At 38.7% G+C, this 24,048-nt stretch overlaps 1 protein-coding gene across 2 annotated transcripts in view; it reads left to right on the top strand.

The window, feature by feature from the left end:
* GABRG1 (gamma-aminobutyric acid type A receptor subunit gamma1) overlaps positions 1-24,048 on the top strand; it is a 58,494-nt gene that overhangs the window by 3,832 nt on the left and 30,614 nt on the right. The window contains exons 2-3 of one of the 2 annotated variants that reach the window (XM_055723133.1): positions 13,227-13,375; positions 22,386-22,453. In XM_055723133.1, the coding sequence (XP_055579108.1) occupies positions 13,227-13,375; positions 22,386-22,453 (217 nt within the window). Of the gene's footprint in view, positions 1-13,226; positions 13,376-22,385; positions 22,454-24,048 lie in introns of those variants that run through there. The other variant, XM_055723145.1, reaches the window with a different exon arrangement.

The raw sequence follows: 24,048 nt of genomic DNA, 5'->3' as shown, positions 1-24,048 counted from the left end.
TTTTTTAATTACATGCATAGCCCTTTCTTGCACTGCGTACTAAACTGAGTGCATATTTAGGTGAAATAGCGGTATCATAACTTATTTGGTAAAGAACAGTAGAGAGAAACGGTAATTATAAATGACAGAATATAGCAGACTGACAGGAACCTGTCAAAGGGTAGAGGATGACAGTGACACTGAATTCTATATTTTTAACAATTTCTCTGAATGGTAATAATTTGTAAAGAGTAATTCAGGTGCAACTGAATTAAATTGGAGATGACACAAAAGTCCCAATTTTGCATTTTTCACATATGTTTTTAATAAAGTTGAAAATAGTGTGGTGTGTTTAGTGGCCTACCAACCTATGTAAAAACTTGATTCTACATATGTAAGCTTAAAATGGTAAATCATGCAACAGCACTGAACTAGCAGAGGTAACTTGAGCGACTAGAAAGGTCATCAGGAGCTGACCAGACCAGAACTTACTTCAAGGAAGAGCAAAGTCTCGGTGATACAGCAAAGGTGGAAAGAAGTAGTTTCTAAAATAGGCTTTCATTGGTGGGTATTCAAGCCAGTAGGATCTGTTGTGATAATTCAGTCTGATACCAGAATAAACAAAACTGGAGAATTTACTCTGTCTTTTGCATCAGGTTTGTTGCTTCAGTAGAACAGTTCTAAATTTCTGCATAAAGATTTGACGAGAAGAAATCTGATGAAGTATTGTACAGTATTTCCAGTTTGAGGTTTCTCTGGCTTCCAGCCAGTGGATCTTCTGCCTTCTACTAGCTGAAAAAGCCTGATTTTTCCCCAGTGCTACCTGCTGCAGCTGGCTTAGCCACTGGATCCTACGTGCAGCTCTTTGTGGGGAAATCTAGGCCATACCTCTGGTTCTGCAGGGCAACCTCAGGGTGCAGACCCATGGCTGCAGCTGCTTCTCAGGAATGGAGTGCGGTCTGCAGCTCTCTGCTCTTCCACAGGGAAAACAGTCATCAAAGGTCTTCATTGCCCTGTGTGCCTCTGCCAAGTTTTGCCTTGATAAGAACTTAAGGCACCTCAAATGAATCCTGAAAATTCTTAAAGGAATCAGCATTTTGGTCAGAAAACTTCCTGCCGCCTTGCTTTTTCCAGCCTAGTGTTTCATGATATGTTGTAGATCATGTGCTCATAGAAACCTTCTCATCTCTTGGAGACGAGGAGCTGCACTGCAGTAGTATGCCTGGCAGTTGTTGCAGGATGAATGGTCTAGTCCAAAATGAAAGTTTTATACAAATGTATCACAATTGGAGATACTCTACACAGAGTGGAAATTTCCATTGAATTGGATTTACCCGTGCTACAGTCATGCTAACTACTGTTAGAAGTATTTCCCTGGTATATGTAGTTTAAGAGGCAACTTGATAGCAGCTTACATTTTCCTCTCAGGTAAATAAACTGAGCTGCTTACATTTCTTCAGAAAATACTGAATTATTTAACCATTTTGTAAACTCTTTCAATTTTTTCTTTGAGTAGCAGACCTCAAAAATGGGTAGATCATCTAAATATTAGCCTCATTAATGGCAAACACACAGAGAATATTACTTCCCTACTGCTACTTCATAGTTAAGAGATACTCTATCCCAGAATTAGCTCCAGTACTGTTCCAGTGTACCTCATGTTCTCTTTGCTTTCTGCCTTGATCCTCAGTTCCTTTTCCATGTCACTGCATTTACATCTGATGAGGTATGAATGGCTAATTCTGTGTTTCTAAATTTATATGCAGTTATTTTTCTTATTTTCAGGAAGACAGACAGACACAGTGAATAGGAAACATCTGACGTAACATGAGATACATCCCCTTTGGATTATATTATTGAGGTCTTAAATAGATCATTAGTCCTTTCATTTAATATGGTTTCCTTCTTATTTACGGCAGTGTTCCATGCGGGATTAAGTCTTATTATTATTAATGTAATACTATGATCCAATTTATCTTTCAAAACAAAGTTCATCTGGATGGAATTTGTATCAGCAAAAAGCTGTAGTATTAAGTACTAATTTAGGTGGAAAACTCTGTCACTGTAAGTCAGAACAAATTTTTTTTTACTTCATTTTCCGATGCCATATTTACATTGCAGAATAAATTTTGTAGATGTTTTTTAAAATAAAGTACCTCAGTGTTTTCCCTAGGGGAGAAAAGTACTTGATCTCTCCAGTATAGAGCCATTGAATGTGTGCTGGATTGTATCAGACCTGCTGCAGGTGAGCTGTGGACCTGTACCTTAGGTTCTTGCTCTGCCAACGAGGACCTTCCAGCTGATGACCTGCAGCTTGCATCCAGCAGAGGACGACCCTGACAGCCATAACTTTTAGTCACCATCTGACAAGAGGTGCAATACTCCTGTTGTAAAAGATAAGTGCTATATTTAATACGCAATAAATTACAGTGGAGAAGACATAATTTTGCTTGCAGAGAGAGAGCGAGAGCGCAAGCTTTTTATTAGATGGTTTAGGTATTTACATTAGCCCTTATGGAGTATATTCACCTCTTTGTACAATTATTCATTAATTTAATTGACCTTTGGGTTAGTCCATAATTGCCTAATGGCAGTTACACTGAAATTTCAGTGGAACACATTTGCCATATTTCTCCTGGGGACATGTTATCATTGCCTAGTTATTGTAGTTGTATGGCTTTTTCTATGATTTCAAGCCAGATTCATCTGTATGCCATGAATATGGTACACAATTCAGTGCAAGTCTCTAGTTCTGTGGCTAGTTCAGTCTATAAATATTTCTTTGCCTCCTGTAGGAGTAGGTTGATACCTGCTTACATGTGTACTAGAACTTGAAAGTATTTCTAGCAAGCTTGTTTTTGTGAAATGCTGTAGTAGATTGGTAGTTACATGAAGATTTTGCAGGAAATATGCAACAAATTGTGTTAGAACAAATGTTCACATGAATACCAGAGCTTAAGTGACTGAGAATGTCTTATAAAGAAGAGTGCATCTTAAGTATTTCTTGAGATGCTTGTGACATTTTAGAGTAGAAATCTTACAAAGTTGACTTTGCAATTTGATTAATGTTATAATGACTGTGGGATGGCATTTAATTGGAGTAACTGCTTTTTTTTGAGCTTATAGTTCTCAGCATTCATTTATGTTAGGTTTAAGTCTAGTTCCACTATGGGAAGTGTTTCTTGGATCAAGGCACTTGACCCATCAACAATATATCAGTTCATTCTGAACTTGATGACAATTAACCTTTCATCAGTCAAGTGTAGATAGACGTCTGTGGTCTCTTGTATGGGGTACTGACATTTGGCACACAGATTTATGTGTGTCTGCATGTGATGATCCTAGTCTGAAACTCCCAGGAGACCTGATAGTGCCATGGTTAGTACGTTTCAGGTATCCAGAAAGGTGATGCTTTTTCATCATCGTGTCCTTCCTTGGTAGTTTGAGGTTATTTTGTCCTTTATTTAATACCATTTGTCCCTTTTCAGTTATATCTGTTTAGGCTCTATAATTTGCTGTCGTTATCCTTTTATCTCCTGTTCTCCGAGTCTTCATTTATTCGTTGCTGTTTGGTCTGGATGATCAGTGGAATATGGCTGTTTACATTTCAATTATTTGATTGCATGGTCTGGCCAAAACCCACAATGAAGGCAAAACTTACCAGCTGAGAAGATAAGACTTAGCAATTTACATTTCTAGGTTTCATTCAAATCTATTTAAAATAAATCACGCTAAGAATTTTAGTAGGTTTCAAATTCAGTTTCAGACAAGTCCATACAGTTTATGCTAAGACCTGCTTTATCTTCCTGATATTTTTTTTGTTGTTGTTGTTGCATGCACAAACTGGAAGGCTTTCCTTAGAAGACATCTTGTAGAGGAAGATGAATATAGATTTGTCTAAAAATTTTACAATGAAAACATGCTCTTCATCTCAAAGATTAAATTATAGTTGGCATGAGGGCCCCTACTAATTTTTCAGCTAGCATTAGGGAAGTTTGTGCTAGAAAAAAGAAAGGACCTACTCACTGAAGGTCTTAGGTAAAGAGCTGCATTAAGGTATTGTAGTAATGGTTTTCTCAGAACAGAGGATGAGGTGTACTTACACTGCAAGTGTGCATGCTACACTCAATAAGTTACCTGTTTTTTCTAAGCCAAAACAAAACACACAACACATTCTGCAAGTCTGTAATCAGAATGTGGAAGAATTGATGTGAGAAAACAGAAGTGAGAAGTGTGTCCTATTTCCTTGCTTGTCTGTGGTGAAATAAGAACTGCTGAGAGCAGCAGGAATAACATTTGCATAGCCTTTCCTGGAGACAATTTGTTTTTTTCTTTTATGTTGAAACACTGTTTTTTCCAAGTTCATATGTTTGTGGGCAGGGCTGCTGTTCAGAGGGAGCTGGAGAGGCTGGGGGAGTGGGTTGACAGAAGTGTTAGAAAATTCACAAAGGATGAGTGCCAAGTCCTGCACCTGGGTGGGAAAGCCCTTCTCAGCAGGATGGGCTGGGGACTAGCTGGCTGGGGAGCAGCTGTGCCAGAAAGGACCTGGAGTTCCTGGTGGACAGCATGGCACCTTGGCAGCAAAGAGCCTTGGTCTGTGTGGACAAGTGCACACTCGGGAGGCTGAGGGAAGTGATCATGTCCCTCTGCTCAGCACTTGTGAGACTGTATCTGCTTTGGGTTTAAACTAGAGGGAGCTCAGCAGAGGGCTACCAAGCTGGTCAAGCAGTTCTTGCCCTGTGAGGAGAGGGCAGTTCACCTTGGAGAAGAGGTGACTTTGGGGGACCCAACAGCAGCCCCCAGCACTCATGGGGAGTTGATCAAAGAGACAAAGGTAAGCTCTTCACAGTGGTGCATTGTAAGAGGATGAGGAACAACGGTGGTGAATTGCAACAGGGGAAATACCAACTATGTGTAAATAAAAAGATCACTGTGAGTTTAATTAAACAGTGAAACAAGTTGTTCAGTGGGATTGTGGGGTCTCTGTCCATGGAATTTTCAAAGACCCGACTGGACTGTTCTAAACATCCTGGTCTGAGTTCAGTATTGGCCCTCCTTTGAGTAGAAGTTGAATTTCCCTTGTAAATTGCATGATTTCTGCGGAAAACAGCAGGAATCGGCTTGTTTGTTGGTTTTGGTTTTTTGTTTGTTTTGGTTTTTTGTTTGGTTTGTTGTTTGTTTTGATTTGATTTTGTTTGTTTGTTTGTTTTTTAAAAGTATGATTTGCTATCTTACTTGTGCAAGGTTCTTGCTCTCTATTGTATAGCATAAAAGAGAGGGCTGCAAAACCAGGTAGCTGTCTCCATCGAGATACAAATCTTTTTGTGACCACATATGGAGTTAAAGAGCTATTTTTACTAGGATGGTCAGAGTAAGATCACTATAATAATCAAGCTGAACATGTTTGAGAATCCAGCAGCGCTGAACTGGCACAGAGAATTACCTGTACTTGTGCAGATAGTTATGAGGAAAAATTTCAGTTGACTTCTGGACTGCAACTTGGTAAGAGTAGAGACGGCAATTATACTGGTCTGAACATATCAATATTTGGATGAACTTTCAAGGAGAGATTAACTCTATGTTGTATGAGAAGACTGATGGATAAAGAATATCTGTGATGCTTTTTGTTCAGGTGATACATTTTTTTGAGATCTTTAAAAGCCATTTGAATTAATAACAAGTTTGACCAGTGTAATTTCAAATAATATGTAGGATTATCTGATAGTTGACTTGGAGGAGAGCAATATGTGTGAATCTCAGAACAATCTTCTTTTTAAGAACACATCTGTAATAATACCTGTTGGTTTTAATGTTAAAATTCACATATCTATAAATGTTCTTTGCAGTCAGGTTGTGCCTTTATGAAGTGTTCAGAGTTAAGTCTGCTTGTGTTGTTCAGTAATTTCTCTTCAGATTAGTTTTTGTTATATTAATATAACAGAGATGTTGAAAATCATTTTATAAGAAATGTGATAATGCCTTTAAGTGAAAGGCTTGCTGGGACTAAAATTAATTGTACTGAACTTACTGTGTGGGGGAGAAAATGTTTCATATCTTTCAGAGAAGTACTTCAGAGCTGTCATGACTCAAAAGAGCTTGATCGCCTGATGCTTATGATGTGTATTAAGATATCACAAGTTTGATAGCCTAAACACTCGTATATGTAGGCAACACTTTTCATTACAGGGAATGAACAGCAGGGGTACCTGCTTTTACTCTGTTAGTGTTATAAATGATCGTTCATTTTATTTTAAACAAAGTTTTCCTTACTTAATACTAAGTGAACTTATGCAGCTTATCCTAAAAAAAAAAAAAGAGTTTTATCTATGTAAGAATTTCTTATATTTTTTCCACACTTTTCCTTGATAATTTTACTGCTGACTTAAGGTCCAGATTCATCCCTTCAGTAAAAACTCAGGAAGGAGAAGAGGAACAAGAAACATGTCAGGAAATTATAAATAGCCAGACAAATAGGACGTTAGAGAAGGTGAAGAGCACAAGACAATGTGTGTATCAAAAAGAATAACCCACCTAACAGTATGTGGTCAGCATACTGGAAAAAAGATGTAGGGAATAAGTAACACATACTTCAGTGGGAGAAATACATTTTGACAAGAAAAGAATATGCCAAAGTCTGGCAAGGCAGATGGAGGGGGAAATAGATTGATGAAAGCATCTAAGATGGAATGGGTGAGGGAACAAGAACAGAGATTTTTGTCCATAGAGTGTCTAAACCAATTTAGGAAGGACAGAGATGAAGGAATATGACATCAGTAACTCTGTATTCCACAGGATTAAGAAGAGCAATTAATGCTTTCTGGAGAGAGTATTTTCAGCACCTGCATTTCTTTGTTTGCAGTTACGCTTATTTTCCTGAATGTTTTTGCAATGAATAAAGCATATCAGTGAAGAAGCTGATGATGAAATGTAAAAGAGAGTTAGTTTCTGCAGAAATGTAATAGAATGGATGAGTATGAAGTCAGCCATCAAGACTGGAAGATAAATCTTGAGAGATGTTTAAACCATCCACTACTGACAGCTGGCAGTGGAAGTAAGCTTTCAAGAAAATCTTTTGAAGAAAAATGTAATTGTTTCCTATTCTAGCAGTCATGACTATGTCATCCTGCTGCTGTTGCAGCTGCTGAAAATAAGTAATATTTGTGTGTAAAGATACTACAGTCTGCCTGATGCCCTTGGTTTCGAAAGATTCAAGGAAATATGTAAACATGTATTTTAAATTGCTGACATAAGAGTAACTACTAATTCCTACCATGTTGAAGTTGCATTTTGCTCTCTCTGTAAGGAAGTTTCTTCTGTTTTAGGCACTGCTTAAACTTACCATCCTCCTAGAGATCAGATTATGATCTGGACCTGGTCCTATGCCTTGGTGATTCATGTGACACATGCCTAAGTACTTGCTTTTTTAGATTCTTTATTAGAATAATCACCAGCCTCTGTAAAAACATCTGACTCTGGATTTTGGGTTGTCAGTGACCATATTTTGTGTTTCAGCAATGCTTTAGGTCTTTTTTCATGTGTGGAATTTGGCTAGGTCAGATGACCTCTGTACCCTCATCAATGGGGCCATGAAATACACTTCTTTGCGACATATAAGCATATTATGTTTGGTGTTCTGGAGTAAGCTAGTATTTGGTTAGATGTCTGATGAGTTGGAAACCTTCCCTGGAAACCTTATCTGTCTCAATTGACTTCTTATGAAGCATTGTCTGGTTAAAAGCACTATTTTGACAAACCTCTGAAGCTGTATTGTTCCTAACAAAGTAATCTCCCGTGCTTACAATTTGGGAAACATTACCATTGGGTTTGAAAGTTGAGAGAAACAGTAACTATTATTTTTTTTTTTTAGTACTGGAAAATAAAGGTTAAATTGTATTATACTTAGGCAAAAGGCATAAATATGTTGAGCTGGGAATAGTAACAACTGTCTTTAATGCATGTGTTGTGATTCAGGTAAGTGTCACTGTGCCCTACCCCTGTACCAGTAAAACTCCCAAAGCAACTGCTTTTGTCTGCTGTTGGAGATCTTCAACCAAATGCAACAATACAACCGGTCTTACTGTTTTCATTCGCATGCGTAAGGCAAAAAGGAAAATTGTATGTCTTTTTCAGCTCTTTTGGCATATAAATTATCTGGAACACTGATGTTCCTTCTTTTTTATTTATTAAATTATCATCAGAGTATTTCTTGTATGAAAGGATCACTTTATCTCCAAATAGACAAAGCCACTGTGCAGGGTTGTTTAAACCTCATGGCCACTGAGGGCTTGATTGAGTTGCTTGTGCACAGACATGAAGTGTTGGTGGAGATAACTAAAGTTCCCTACCCAGTGTCTACTGTTTCTCCATATGTTTCTCCAGATTCTCCTCAAAAATCATCTGCATTTCAAGGACTGGCTACCCTTGGGTGTGTTGGGTAGGAATAAGAGCCTGGGAATGGACAACTAAATTTATCCTTAGCTGTGTTTAAATACTCCCTCCGATGCTGTGTGTGTACTTCTGTGTGTAATACTTTGATACACATGATGCAAATAGCAGTAGGACCGTTCTCACTATATCCAATTTTTTTCCAGTCTATTACATAACCTGACACATATTGATTGGAACTTAAAGTGCATGCGGTTGGTTTTTCTCATATGTAAAGAACAAAGACCTATGATACTAATGTCTGAGGATGAGCAAGTTGCCTGATGTTGGAAATACTTAGTCATTAGTCACTTGTGCTCAGGGATTTATTACTCATGGTAGTGTCTCCAATTAGTTGAAGGACAGAGAGTGTAATGAGGGCACTTTTTGCTTAATTACTGTTAACTGTATATGTGCAGTTTACTGTTGAGTTTATGAGGCTGGCTGAAGTGTTACAGCAACAAGTGTGTTAAGGAGTGGGGTTTCTTTCTTGTTTATAAAATCAGGATTAACACCTGCAGTAATAGACGGGAAATAGTGTCGTGCCATGGAATAGTGATGTTTTGATGTTTGATGTCATATTTGTGTCCTAAAACACCTCTCTAGACATTGTGGAAAAGACCTACTAAGTGAACTTTGTGGAAGACAATATATTTTACAGTAAATAGAGAAACGATCAAGTAGTATGTTCTGTGTATAGTGAAATAACCTTTAGATGAACTTGGAAAGGAAAAGAATTCCTCTTTAATTAAGTTTGCCTTTCTTCCTGGGGTTGTGAGATAGAGGGGAAAGTGCTCCTGTTAAAGTGAGGGTGGCGTTAATTGACATTAATCTTCATGGGTTTCTTAGATTTATTTTAACTGCAAAGAAGTAAAAAGGTGCTTGGCCCAAGTTAACTCTTGCTAAATATTTGAACAGCATACCTGAATTTAATGTTTTATTTTCTGGTTTGGAATGAAGTTTTTTGTCTTCTGTGTTTCCTTCTACCCCATTCCAAACCCTGGAGAAAAAGCTGGACTTTGCAGTGTGAGACAGACACACAGAAACTGGGGTCAACAGTTTTGAACCATCTTGTTTTCCAAAGTGAATGTTTGTTTAAAGAAAATGATCTAATAACCTCAGTTAGAACCTGATAACAGAGTTCAACCGATCCTGCTGTGTAAATCTGAAGGGATTTCTACCTTTGAAACAAAATAGTTCAAATCTATTTGGTATGACAAAGATTAGTGATTCAGATTCCTAGAAATGAGTATGTACACAGTGTTTGTCCTGTTGCCTTTGTGTATCTAGGTGCTGTTTTAGGAGAGCTTTGTGCAACTCCCCCAAAAACATCTGGACTGAGAATTCAAGTTGGCAAGTGTTGTGTGTTCTGCTTCACTGGAGAGCATACAGAAGACTTTCTATATATTCTGGTCACTTCCTTTTTACAACCAGCATCATCATTTTCTTACTTCAGTCCTGTGGCTGTGCATCAGTGGCTACAGCTTAGGAATCAAAAGTGTAGAACTGGGTGCCATCAGCACTGCAGAGACATTATAGTCTTTGTTGCATGCTTAGTGGCCTTGGGCACAGAAGAGCTAAAGAGATGGTATTCTGGAAGAGAGATGGGTTAATCACAGTCAATCACCTCTGAAAAGGCCGGTAAGACAGGAATAGAGAGAGTTAAGAATACCTCCTTCCACTGTGTATAACAGTGATAGTCCAGTTAGTCCAGTTCCTCCACATTTAGTTATATTAATTTCTGATCTGTGTTAGTTCCTTTGCTGGTTTAGCTAATGGATTAGTGAGCCACAAGCTCTTCTTAATTTAGTGTACTGGTATGGGAGTCTAGTTTATTTCTTTTCTAGCAGCTGGTACTTTTTTCAGTCTACAATACTTTCTAGGTAAAGCCAGATAGTTCCTTGTAAGTAGTAGGAAGTGTGTGTTTTAAACAGAGACTCTTGTCAGATGCTAAGTAAAGAAATATTGTCTCTAATAAAAGTGCCTCCTTAAATGGATTTGCATAAGAGTGGCTGGAAAAGCTCTCAGATGTTGGGAAGCAATTTTTCCTTCTCCCCCTGGAATTTCATTAACAGCTTTCTATAAGCTACCAGTGTCCTCATCTGTATACCTATTTGCAGTTCAGAGTTTTGAAGTTGGGGGAGGACCAGAGGTCCTCCAGTCAAGCAAGATAGAAAGTGAAAATGTGAAATGTATTTGTATTTTTTTTTTCTTGTTAATTTCAAGTTTATTTACATATAGTAAACAGCAGAAAAGAGAGAAATGGAGACCAGGTTGCTCAGAGAGGTTATGCAGTTTACATCCTTGGGGGTCTGCAAGACCCAACCTGATCAGGCCCTGAGAAGCCTGCTGGGACCTCAGAGCTGGCCGTGCCTTGAGCAGGAGGCTGGACTGGAGACCTCCCATCATCCTTTCCCACCTGAGTTGCCCTGTGAATCTATACAAAAAATTAAGAACTCTTCAAAATGTCAAAATATTCAGGTGACTGTGAGTGAAGGTATCAGGGTTGTAACTCCTCTGGTGTTTAGGAGGGAATGGTATGACCTCTGGTACTTTGACTAAATCTATGCTGTTCTTAATAACTATGGGGAAAGGATATTAAAGCAGGGCAAAACTGTGTCATCATCACTTAAAATTCTCTGCAAATAATTGGGCTGACCCTGAGAGTTAGTTGCTTTGGGTCTATACAGAGCTCTGTACTTTCTGCTGTTTGTGGGATGGAGGACAGAGAAAGAAGAAAAGGTCAGTTTTGTGGTGGACATGTCTCTTTCCTTGGAGAGCTGCTTATAAATTAAGTTTTACTCCTCATCATCTTAATGCCTCTGGGGAAAAACTGGGATTGGCTCTGCATTCTTAAGAACCATAAGCAAATTTATGTGGTAACTAGATGGCATAAAGTGCAAGCAGACCAATAAATAAATAAATAAATACATAAATAAAAGCCGCATGGTAATGAAACATGAAAGAGATGGCAATAGGTAGCTTTGAGGGAAAAAGAGTGTACATTTACAAAACTTAGCTTCCTACTTCTTTTAGTGTTCCCATTAGTGGCATCCTGCTAATGGGAAATGATAAATATTTAATATCTGACATTTCTATAATGCCTGTGTAGTGCAGTAAAGATTAAATATTTTACAGTGCATTTCGATTTAAAAGAATGAAAGCACTTTTAGACCGTTACGGGGGAAGCTGTCTGCGAACCTTGTATTTAGATTGAATATTATTTTCAGCTATAATAGACTCTTGCAACGTGTTTGCAGCAAGCTAGGTATGAAAGTCCCAATATCCAAGCAGTGCCTCTTGTTCATGCTCTGGGAACCTGCTGAGCTGTGGCAAGCTCCCTGTTGCACTTCCCAAATTAAGCAGGCATGCCGAAACTACTGAGCAGTTTCCACAGCCGTGATAGTCTTGATTTTCATTAAGACTTGCTAGTGTTATCTGAGAGGTGATGCAAGGTCTTATGCATACAGACTGTTTTGGTGCATTCCCACAAAGGAGTGCAATAAAAGCAAGAAGTGCCTATTCCATCTCTGTCCTTTCCTGACTTTTTCTTTTCTTTCCTCCTGAAGGCTGGTGGTCTTCATTCCTGTAGGAAATTTACTGAAAAAATCCACCATTAGTTTAATATAGCCAATTGTTTTGGTGTACAATACAAATTGTATAAGGACAATAATTTAATTCCTTTCTTTTACTGGAATATCTGTGCTTCTGTTAACATTGGAGCTGATTTATATGGATTGCATATGTTCTGTAATAATTGCTAGCCAGTGTCCATTTGTGAAGATAACGTTGTGTGACTGTTAGAGTTACTGCTATCAGTCTGATGCACTTTGCTTGACTTGAAGCCCATAGCAGTTCCCTGAAATAAGCTGGATGAGTAATGTAGATTGCAGACTTAAGCACTGGAGGAATACTTAGGTCCACACTCATTTGATTCAAATGAGAAGAAAACTACTTCCAGGCATTCCTTGACCTTTTGGTGATATCTGAGTGAATCTGCAGATGCAACCAAGGTATTACGAGTTTTTTGTAATTACTTAGTGATTGACTGTATATTGCTGCTTATCTAATTAAAAGATAGGCAATAAATGAATGTGTGTTTTCCTTGTACATTTGTTTCATCTTGATAAAATAGGTCGTTAACAAATGATCTTCTTAACTGAAAGGAATGGTACAGCATTTTAACTGTACCACGTATACATGCAGATACATAATTGACACATGACTGCAGCTTCTGTGAATGTTTAGTCGTAGCACATGGATACGTTTGTTTGCTTTCTTAAAATCGGAATAGAGCTGAATGAGTATACAAGTCTTATTTTCTTTGTATCATAGCTAGAATGGAGGCTATTGGGAAGGAGACACTGTTAATGTTCTTAACGCCAAGATGTATCTATTACCATGATTAAGCATCTCAGAAATATTAGTACCATGATTTGAAAATAAAATACATGTAGGGCAAAGCTTAGGAATTACATTTTTTGTTTTAAAACAGGAAAAGGCTGACAGTGAGAGGATGCCTACTGCTGCTTTATGGGTTTGACTCATGGCTTCAGTTTTGCTGTATGGGTGATGTGTTAATGCCTCTCTTGACATGTTTATTAGCTTACTCTTTCTACTGCCATAAAAAAAAAAAAAAGTTGGTGTTTTAAATAAGGGCCTGCCTCTTTCTGTTGGCACTAGAATGCATCTGGATTTTTATAAGGTACTTTAAATAGTATTTAATATTTTATCAGTTTCTTTTTCACCTCTTGTGTATTCAGTTTCACTGTTCGTTTTGTTTTTTTTCCCCTAACCTTGTTTGTTTTATTCACTCACCACAGAGCTGATAAAGCAGATGATGAGGATGATGAAGATCTAATGGTGAATAAAACATGGGTTCTTGCACCAAAGATTCATGGTGGGGATGTAACTCACATACTGGACTCCTTACTTCAAGGATATGACAATAAGCTTCGGCCAGATATTGGAGGTAAGCCCATAAAATAATTCAGTAAATAGAAGATGTCAACCAGAGATGGTGTGCATTTAGTTAAAGATGGTAAAAATCTGCAAGCAAATTATAACAGCAATAAAATGCAACAGTGTTCTGGAGCTGGTGAAAAGAATGGTATATGGCAGAGTAGATCTTTTAATGTTTTATATACAATCTATTTTTCTTATGTAAAGTATTGCTTTTTGGGGACAGTGGGCAATCTAGAATAAATAATTTAAAAGCAATTATATAGTTTGCTTTGTTTAACTAAGATCTTCTGACAGAAAGAATTGTAGATATAAACCAGCCATGGTTATTTAGAAGTCTGATCTTGAGTCTGTAGGAGTTTATTAGAGAATTATTCCTAGATATTTTTACTCTTACTGTAGAAAATGGATTGTAAGTGTGTATTTTGAGCAAACTGAACTCAGTCTGGTTCTCGTCTTTCCTTAGCTCAGATTTTGAAAAAAAATGATAAGAATCTAAAAATGGAATTTAGGACTATACCTTTTCTAGAGGAATATAGGAAGGAAGACTGCATTATTGTAGATTCAACTTCGCAGCTAGTAGGAAGGCAATTTTTTCTTTCAATAGTCAAAGCATCAATTTGTATAAATATTAAGTGTAAATATTTGGAAGAATCTTGTGTTGAAAACATGGAATACATGAAACCTTGCCAGCTTTTGTCTACCACGTGCATGCTGGATCAAACTAGGAAAAATACTTCATATTCTCTGAGTTTGTTTCCTGACCTGTGAAGGGAGAGGTGGAGGACATAACTATTTGTTAAATACTTGGCATTCCCTATCAAAGGAATGCCACTGAAAGTCTGTGAGCTGCTTATACAATAAAGAATACAATAATCTAGACTTGTTTCATTTATGTAGAACAGAGATGCAATCTCAAACTAAGTACGTTCTTTTGAAAGCTTCTGACAAATTGTTTTCTTCCCCAAATTTCTTAGTTTATTTTATTGTTGACTGTTACCCTGAAGGTGTTGAAAAGCAATTTCTCTTTCACTGTCATAATCACATGTGAATCTCATGAAGTTTTTTGTAAGTCTTTGCCTTCATGTTCATTAAATTGAATTACTGCAAACATTTAGACAAAAAGAAAGATCTTCCAGCATATTTTTCCCTAAATTCTCAGTGTATAAGAGATGTATAGCATTACTTTTTTTGTCCCTCTGACTGCTTGATACAAAAACAGCAAAGTAATTATTAGAGAATAAACTGTCTCCACTAGGATTTCTTCTAATGATTAGCTGGTGGGTGGGGGTGAAAGAAGAGAGAATTTTGTTTCTCTTCTCTCCCCGTAAAACTTAGAAATAAATGGTGAGAAAAATAGAGGAAGATGAGTTCATGCTGACACATCAGATGGATTTAGATGAGCATGGAAGAATTTTGGTGTAATTCCTACTTTCACATTTCTGGTTATGTGCTGAGTCTTGGTAGGGCAAGAACTCTGTCTGTGAGTTAACTCAATGTACAGCTTTTTGGAATCCAAATATTAGTTCCTGAAAGAAGGAACTTGGTTCAAGTTTCTTTCACATAAATGCCCCCTTTCTTTTTATTCTTTGTTCTCTTGATGCAATACTTCTGTACCAATTGACCTTTACTGTCTGGGATCTGCCTCCATCCAATATATTAAAACATAAGGTTCATGAATAATCACCCAGAGTGATGAGAACAGGAAAGATTTGGAAGTATTCATTTTGTTGCCAGAAGAACAAACGTTAAGACTGACTCTCTTCTGTATGGAGGGGAAGGTGCAGGCTTCTGCCACAAGGCAGAGATTTTGGACAACACAAGGTGAAATTTCCAGCTTCAGGTGAAGACATCATATGCTGTCCAGTTGCTTGGGAACTGCAGCAGATATTCAACAGAGAGAAAAACAGAACTGGGCTGTAGTTCATTCACTTTAGTCTGCTTCAATTACATGGATAAAATCTGGTGTCAGAATCCACATCTTCAGAGTATACGTCAGTACTTTTACAAAAAGGTTGTTGAACTGAAATTCTAATTATCTTTCAAAGCAATAATGTCTCACAGAACATTTTTACTATTGAATTACAAATCTCAGTTATAATAGCAACGTTCTTTTGTTTAGAACCTGGACTTTTTGGGTTTGAATACCAGAGCAGAATTTTCTTTTCTTCCCGATGTCGGCACAGAATTTCAGCACCTCAGAGTGAGATAAGGGGTTTCATTGTTAAACATGGAGTTAGTCGAGGGAGATGATGAAGGAGAGCCAAATGAAAATTGAAACACCAGAGGCAATACTGAAATTTAATAGGAGAAAACCACACTCATTTTCTGTTTGTCTCATTCAAATATCCACAGGTTGTAGTGATTTCTTAACTGCTACCCTTACTAGTCTTTAATTCAATTTATGTAGTATACTTTGAGGTGTTTGGAGCGTAAAGAAACTAGTATTAAGGTAACTTCTGCTCAGTATGAAGTAATAGCAGTTACCAGATGAAGTCTCTTATCTGTAGTATAAATACCATTAATTACAATCTTGGAATATTCATATATTAATCAAGCAGTACTCTCACTGCTTGGTACTGTTACTGTTTGGCTACCTGATTTTATAACCACACTGTTTTAGCTTCAGTCTTGCATCAATCTAGCTGTTGTTTTTCAACTTCCTGTTTTTAAAGGAAAGAATTCTGGTGGCACACTCTTACATGTTAGAGATGCTGATATATTAATATTAGCTTATCAAAGTATAGCATATTTTTTTCCAGCTGTCTTATGCCCAGTGTCATGTATTATATGGCTGAAACAACTGATCAGTCTGAAAGTCTAATTAAAAATAGGGAATAATCATCACATATCTATAATTCCAATGAAGTGTTTTCAATCAACGGTTTGAGGAAAGTCATTACTGATAGAGTTTTTAAGAATAGTGAGGATGATTGCTCATGGAGGTAGAGAACTGAATACCTAGAGAAATTTGGATAGTTGTAATTGCCCTATAAGCAGGGCATGTGTCAATAATTGCATCTTCACGCACTAATGTGAAAAGTCACGTACTCAGGGATATAAAAGATACATGAATAAAAAGTGGACTTTCAAGAGACTAATAGAAGCACTTATTCCAAAAAGATAAGGATATTAGGATGATATTTTATCAAACAGGTACTCTTAGTGTAACACTGATGAAAAGTTGATATAGACAGGAAAGGAATAAGCCTGAATAAGCAGGAAAATAGCAAGTAAAGGTAGAAAGGTATGTATTCTGAGCTGAAGAATATTTTATAAGAATTGAAGAAATTGAAATACAAGAGCAAGATGCAGAAGAGCATATGCAGTGAATGTTACAGGTACTGGATGCGTGCACCGCATAGAAAATGATGGAAATAATAAAAGTGGTATGGTAGGAGTATTTGCTAAAGAAGGGTTTCTTTTAAATAAGAAGGTAAAAAGAAGCATGGAGAACAGGGCTGTGCTTTCATCAAAATCACTTTGAAAAAATTCTTCAGAGATGGAGCTGGAAGCCTGCTGTAGACACTTGAGGCCGAATTTTCAATATAGATAGCTGTATAGGTAATGCTCTTAGATAACTGATTGTTGGAAATGTATTATTTCATTAAAAACTATTACAAATTGAAGGCTTCTTTTATTTCTGAATGTGGTAGTTGTCTAATTTACTTGCTGAATAACTCCAAGAAGAGATGCTTCTTTAGGCAATTAATGAGGTGTTATAAAAAACATGCTCAAAGAAAATAAGCCTGGATGAAATTATCAAGAGTGGTCTTAGTTTAAATTAAATAGCATGATAAGTAGTAATAAAAAAAAGGTGATATATCGTAGACCTTCATTCCAAAGTGGTGAATTCTGGTAAACTACAGGAGGTGGTTAGTGAATTTAGATGGACTAACACGCTATTGGGTAATGCTGAGAATTGTAGTAATGAAAATGGAGCAATATTAAGCAATAAAAAGTGCAATGTTCTGCACTTTTACAATAATGATAATAATTTCTGTCAGGAGAGGGGGGTTTACAAACTGAGAATAACTGATAAGGAGAGCTTTTCAGTGTAGCAGGCAGAGATATTTCAAATATCAAAATATGAAAATTAGGCCTGGATAAATACAGGCCCCAAAAGAGGCACTTCTGATAGCGAGAGCAATTACTAAAGTAGTTTTTCAATGACTGAGGTAGATTTTTATCACTATGATTTTTCTGATCAAGAGTAAACATTTTTCAAAATACAGATTTTGCTCAATCTGGGGTTCAGAATATACCTGTGTGTTGAGTCTGGGTGGCAGGGTTTGGTAGCCGGGGGGCTACAATGGTGGCTTCTGTGAGACGCTGCCAGCAGCTGCCCCTGTGCCCGATGGAGCCAGTGCCAGTGCTCCGGGACGGACCCGCCGCTGGCCGAGCCCGAGCCCATCGGTGACGGTGGTAGCGCCTCTGGGACAGCGTATGTAGAGATGGGGGAAAGCTGCTGCACAACAGCAACTGCAGCCAAAGTGGGGAGGAGGCTGTGTGAGAGCAACAGCCCTGCAGCCCCCGGGTCAGGGCAGGAGGGGCAGGGGGGCTCCAGGCGCCAGAGCAGGGGTTCCCCCCCAGCCCATGCTGAAGCCCACGGTGGGGCAGGCTGTGCCCCTCGGCCCATGGAGGCTGACGGTGGGGCAGATACCCACCTGCAGCCCGGGGAGGGACCCACACCAGAGCAGGTGGGTGCCTGAAGGAGGCTGTGACCCCGTGGGAAGCCTGTGCTGGAGCAGAGGCCTGGCAGGGCCTGTCATCCATGGAGAGAGGAGCCCAGGCTGGAGCAGGGTTGCTGGCAGGGCTTGTGACCTGTGGGGGACCCACGCTGGAGCTGCCTGTTCCTGAAGGACTGTACCCCGTGGGAGGGACTACCCGCACTGCAGCAGTTTGTGAAGAACTGCAGCCTGTGGGAAGGACTCCTGTGGGAAAAGTTCACGGAGAACTGTCTGCTGTGGGAGGGACCCCATGCTGGAGCTGGGGCAGAGTGTGAGGAGCCTCCCCATGAGGAGGAAGGGGCAGCAGAGACAGCGTGTGAGGGACTGACCACAGCCCCTGTTCCCTGTCCCTCTGTGCCGCTGGGGGGGGAGAAGGTAGAGAAAATCAGAGTGAAGTTAAGCCCGGGAAGAAAGGAGGGGTGAGGGGAAGGTGTTTTTAAGATTTGGCTTCATTTTCTGATTACCCTACTCTGATTTGATTGGCAATAAATTGATTTTCCCCAAGTTGAGCCTGTTTTGCCCATGACAGTAATTGCCAAGTGATCTCCTTGCCCTTATCTCAGCCCATGAGCCCTTCATGGTATTTTCTGTCCAGCTGAGGAGGGGAGTGATCGAGCAGCTTTGGTGGGCACCTGGCATCCAGTCAAGGTCAACCCACCACAGCCTGGGGGTTATGCAGCAGCATCCCTTACTTCTAGCAGTGGTCCATGCCTGCTGAGAGTTGTCTTTCCAGGTCTTGCTCTTTGTTGTGAAGGTCATTCTTGCTCTTGAATTCCAGGCACAAGAGTAATTCGCTATATTTATTTCTGGGACAAGCTGGTCCTTAGCTATGTGCTTGTGTTATGATGCTCAGTACCAGTCAAACCTTTTGAACCAGAAGAAAAGTTTAGTCTGATGAAGAAAAAGTGTCAAAGCAGGAAACCAGAAAGTGTGAATAGATCCCTCTGAATCAGCTAAGCAAACAGGTTCCCTGTGTGCTTCAGTTTCCTTAGGAGCTGATGAACTAGTCCCTGGGGGCAGCTGGCCCTTGGTGCTCTTCTCTCTCTCTCTGTTGAGTATGCAAACTAGTGTCCTCTCTTTTTCTTTTTTACTCTAGCCTGGCTCATATTGTCTTTCAGTGTAAATTCTTAAGGTGTGCAAGCCCTTTCTCCCCATCCATAGAAGATTGTGTAAGTTTACAGTGCTGTTTTGCACTTCACACAGGATGTGTTAAATAGCCTTCTTCCTACTTGTAGTGTTTTCAAGGCTGATACCAAATTTTTGAAGTAAAATGAGAAGCATTCACAGTAGAAAAATCTTCACAAGCCATCTTCTGCTGTTAGCTCTTTGTGGAGTAAATTATATGGATGTCAAATCAGTATCAAGAATGTATTTTCCTCCAGTGTTTGTAATTTTCATGGACTCGTATCACTTCTAGTTCAAGAACACAAGAAGAATGAATTCTTTCCCTAATTCACAGAAGTACTTCGCTCTGTGCCATACAGAAGAATTAAGGTAACAAAACAGCCTTTTCCAATCTTTTTGAATTGGATCTCTTTCTCTGGATCATTTGGGTCAATTAAAATAATTTCAACAGAGGCAGATTTTCACACTCTTCACGGGCTCTTAATAGGTCTAATAATCTTACTCAGAGCAGTATGGAAAAGGCAAATTGAACTCCGTGGCACATTACAGGAGAGCCCTTGTGGCAGATCAAGTATTGCTCACTGCAAGCTGGAATTTCATAAAATTGACACAGCCCCCATTAAAAACTGGCTTGCTGACAGATCTCGAAATTTAGTTGTTAGTAAGGAAATATCAGTGGCTGGGCTGTCTATAGTGGAGTCTCATAGGAAAGTCTTGATCAAGAATAATGATACTTTGAATTATTTCAGCAATTAATTTTTGTAGTAAAGTTGGCAGATGACACAAAGACTGTTGGAAAGGGAGAGGCTGTATCTGCAGAGTAATCAGCTCCTTCAGTAGAACCGGAGATACAAAAGAAAAGGAAGTAGCGGGGAGGAAGCCTGTGGGTCATATTTCAAGGAGAGAGATTCTGCATAGTAAAGCAGTGATTTAGGGGACAATGTAGATATTTTGTGTAGTATAAGATCTTATCTATGCAACCCCTGAGCACTGTCCTGAAAGAAGTTCCTTTTTGAAAATCAACACAAAATCTGGAAATGTTCAGGCAGCACTGACAACACTTACAAAAATTTCCAGTTCTGGTGTCCACATTTCAAGATGGATCTGGAAACAACGGAGCAAGTTTATGGATTAAATCTGAACAGATTATCTGTAGGTTGCATTTACAGTATGTGGTATGAGCCGTTCAGCATACTGAAGGCAAGTTTCAGAGGTGACCTTAATCACTGCATGTAGGTGCTTGTGTCTGAAGAAAAGGTTTGATATATGGCTAGGCAGTACCGGAAGCTGGTCAAATACTTGAGCCTTAGAACAAAACAAGGTTTCCTAACACTAAGAAGAATTAAACATTTCCTGCTAATATGGGTAAAAAGTATTTGGTTCGGCATTGCTTGACTGATGAGGCAAGATGCACTTTGATCCACCTTCTTGTGTTCTAGTCTAGCAGTGGGGTTGCTGTTACATAGACAAATAGGGTTGTAAAATTAAAGGATATCTGTCTGCGAGATGTGGCATATGTAAAATATATTATAGAGATGTGTAAATACACATATGTATTATTTTTCTTTTTTTCTGTGGATATGAGTTTTTATCCCCAGCCCCCTTCCTTTATGAGTTCTGCAGATACTGAAAACATCTGCAGCTCAGGAAGTACATTTTTTCTTCAGGAAATAAATTGGTTTCCAGAGTCTGTTTAAACTTTCTGTGAAGCATGCTGGGGACAGGATGGTGATCAAGTGGCTGTGCTCTGTGGTTATACAGAAAATCCTTTGTGCAGCCTCACTGGCGTGTCTTGCTGCCAGGGTCAGGGTCAGACAAGTAACAAGATTTGGAATCTGGGAGAATTTCCTCCCAGGCAAGATTGGCAGGGAAAAAGTATCTTAGCATATTTAGGCAATGTATCTTGCCTGTCATTGCAGCTGGCAAGGATGTTAATGATATCATGTTTCTTTTAGTGTGTCTGTTGGAGTTCTAGGTTTTTGAGATTTGAAAAAATCCTCTTAAGATTTTAGGTTTGTTACAGAGCACTTGGACAATCTCTGATCTGCAGTATAAAGAAATAAAATCTGATGACCTAGGGTCCCTCTCTTACGAAATCAAAGTGTCTTTTTGTTTGTACCTTCCTCCTTTTCCATCTGCAGATGGACAGACATGTTTCATTTTAATGTGCCAGAACATGAAAGACCGACCAGCACAGCTTTATTATTAACCTTCTTAATTTCACTGGGGACTGGGGACTAAGACATATGTCCCCTTGTGTCCCTATTCTGGCTGTCCAGTACAGGCTAGAAGAAAATACTTGGTAAACTGATGAAACTAAAATGTATCCTGGCCTCTTCTGTTTGTACCTTTTCCCCCTATAAACCAGATAGAAGGAAAAAAACCTGAATTATCAGTGCCCCTTGTACTTCAGATGTGACTCTCATGGGAAGTCACTTAGATTTTGTGCCATCCTGTAAGTGCACAAAGTAAGAAAGTACATTCTGTGGGAGAAAAACAACTAGTTTTTTTGACTGCCTAGTGAGATTTGTTTCCCTGTGTTTTTAAAAAAGAGTAAGTTTGGAAATGTTTAACTTTTAAATGAGATTTCAATTTGGTGTTTGAAGTGGTGTGTTAATCAAGCTGATGAATGGACATTAGCAATCCTTAGGTGTGCTATAGTTGCATGAATTGAAGAAATAGGTGGCGAAAAGTTACTTTACTTTTGTTACACATTTTTGGTAGGAATTGACAGCACTACATGTTGATTCCTTATAGCTGATAAATACATCTCTCAGACCTCATGTTTGTATGAGCAATTTTTTCAAACTTTTTTTTTCTTTTTATGATTAAGTTTTATGTAGGAAGACAGTTTTGGGTTTGGTTTGGTTTGGTGTTTTTTTTCCTTCCATTACGTTTTCCACCTTTTATATCTATCTTAAATCTGTTAACAAATCACAGATGAGGACTGCAATACAATGTAAAAAAATTATGTTGATAGTTCTAACAATTCTTATGGAATAAGGGAGCCAAATTATATATGAATGAACAAACCAGGGATTTAATTACTCTGAATCTAATAAAAGAATATCAGATTTGTTGTTGTTTTAGTAAATAGGTTAAATTACATTAACAATGTACAGAGTTAATTAAATGTGTAATTATTATGGTTACTGTTTTGTTTAGTGAGAACTACGGTAATTGAAACAGATGTCTATGTTAACAGCATTGGCCCAGTTGACCCAATCAATATGGTAAGTTCTGATTACTGACAGAAAACATCTGAATGATGCTATGGTGTAATATTATGAAATAATTCTAATCTCATTGAAATAAGTTTCTTTTTTCTTACTGTGTATTCTTATGCTATTAGATATGATTGTGGTTATTGCAGGAATGTTTAGACTATTCGGAATTGTAAGTTTTACAATACATTTCTTCTTTAAAAAAAAGATGAGGCTACACAGAGGATGTCATATCAGGTCCTCATTTCGTTAGTGTTGAACATTTTCACTATATTTGTTTATAACTGGTTTATCTCTGGCCCAGTATAATTTCCTGGAGCTACTCTTCGGAGGTTAAGAATAATAACAATTGACCTAGCAGTTCAGTGCAATGATTTATTATTGTTATTCAAATTCATAGAAAAATTTGAAAGTAACCCTTTTGACCTCCTTTTTCGATGTCTTACTTAGTCTTACAGGTCTTCTTCAATGTGTGTGTGTGTATGTGTGGACGCATAGCTGGTTTCTTCAGAAGTTAAGCAGTGCATCTCATCTAGTTTCTGGTAGACCTGTTGAGATCTGGCCTATCTGTATGTTACTGACACTGAAGTAACAGTGCTTACAAGGAAGTTGAGTCTGTGGCCTTTTCTTAAACTCCTTAGATTTTCTGTCATGATGTACATTGTACGAAATGTTGATGTTGGAGGTGTTAGAAAGGCCTTGTTGCATGATTCCTCCTGGGGACCACTGCCCAGGACTAAGACTAGGACTGGTCCTTGGGCAGGTTTGTGTTCAGCACCCTCCTGCCTTTTTCCTTTTCCTCCCCCCTACAGAACTGACGACAGTATTGAATTTGCATGGCAGAGAAGCGTTCAGTCTGAGGCTGGAGTGTGCCAGTGCAGGGGGCTTCTGAGCATTTGATGAAAATACAGCAATTCTAGATTATTATTATTAAGGATCTTGTGGTTTACGTGCATGTCATCATGCTTGGGTGTGGAATACTGACTTTCAGAGGTGGAAAGCCAAGCAGGAAAAGCAGTGTTACTTAAATACTATGGATAAAGATGCCAAAAGTAAATGATGCAGATCTGTGGCAAAAGAAATTCATTCCAGGATAATGGTCTAACAAGCTTAGAGTTGCCATTACCTGGGGCTGTGGCAGGGAAGTCCACGTCTCAGGCCAGGGCTATGTGTGAGGAAATGCATGCAAGAGCAGAAGAGTGATGGGGTGGGGCAAGCTTATCAGTTTCAGTGTCCAGCATAAGTGGTGTCTTTGGTTTTGTCTGTCTTTCTACTGCAGCCTTTCTCTTTTGCTTCTCAGCATCCTATCCTTTTCTGAGGGAACTTACTGTGGGAGCAAAATGTGTGGACAGGCAGCTACGTGTAAGGAGGATATAGCAAATGGTAGAGGCTTCCTTTTCCAGTAACTAATGTAAATCCTTTAGCCTGTGGCCAGTAGGTATTGCATACGCTGGAACTGAAAATGAGAAATGCTTACAGCTTCAGTTTTCCAGTTTTAAAGAACCAGCATGTGGCTGGCTTTGCAGGGTAGCCCTGCCCCATTTCCCATGCCCTGTTCTTGTCTGTGCAACCCCTGGGAAATCTCCCCTCTGCTGTGTACCATC

Source organism: Falco cherrug, chromosome 1 (genome assembly GCF_023634085.1).
Source record: "Falco cherrug isolate bFalChe1 chromosome 1, bFalChe1.pri, whole genome shotgun sequence".
Taxonomy (NCBI): Eukaryota; Metazoa; Chordata; class Aves; order Falconiformes; family Falconidae; genus Falco; species Falco cherrug.
Note: the sequence above shows the minus strand (reverse complement) of the source record. Positions and strands in the feature narration are given on the sequence as shown.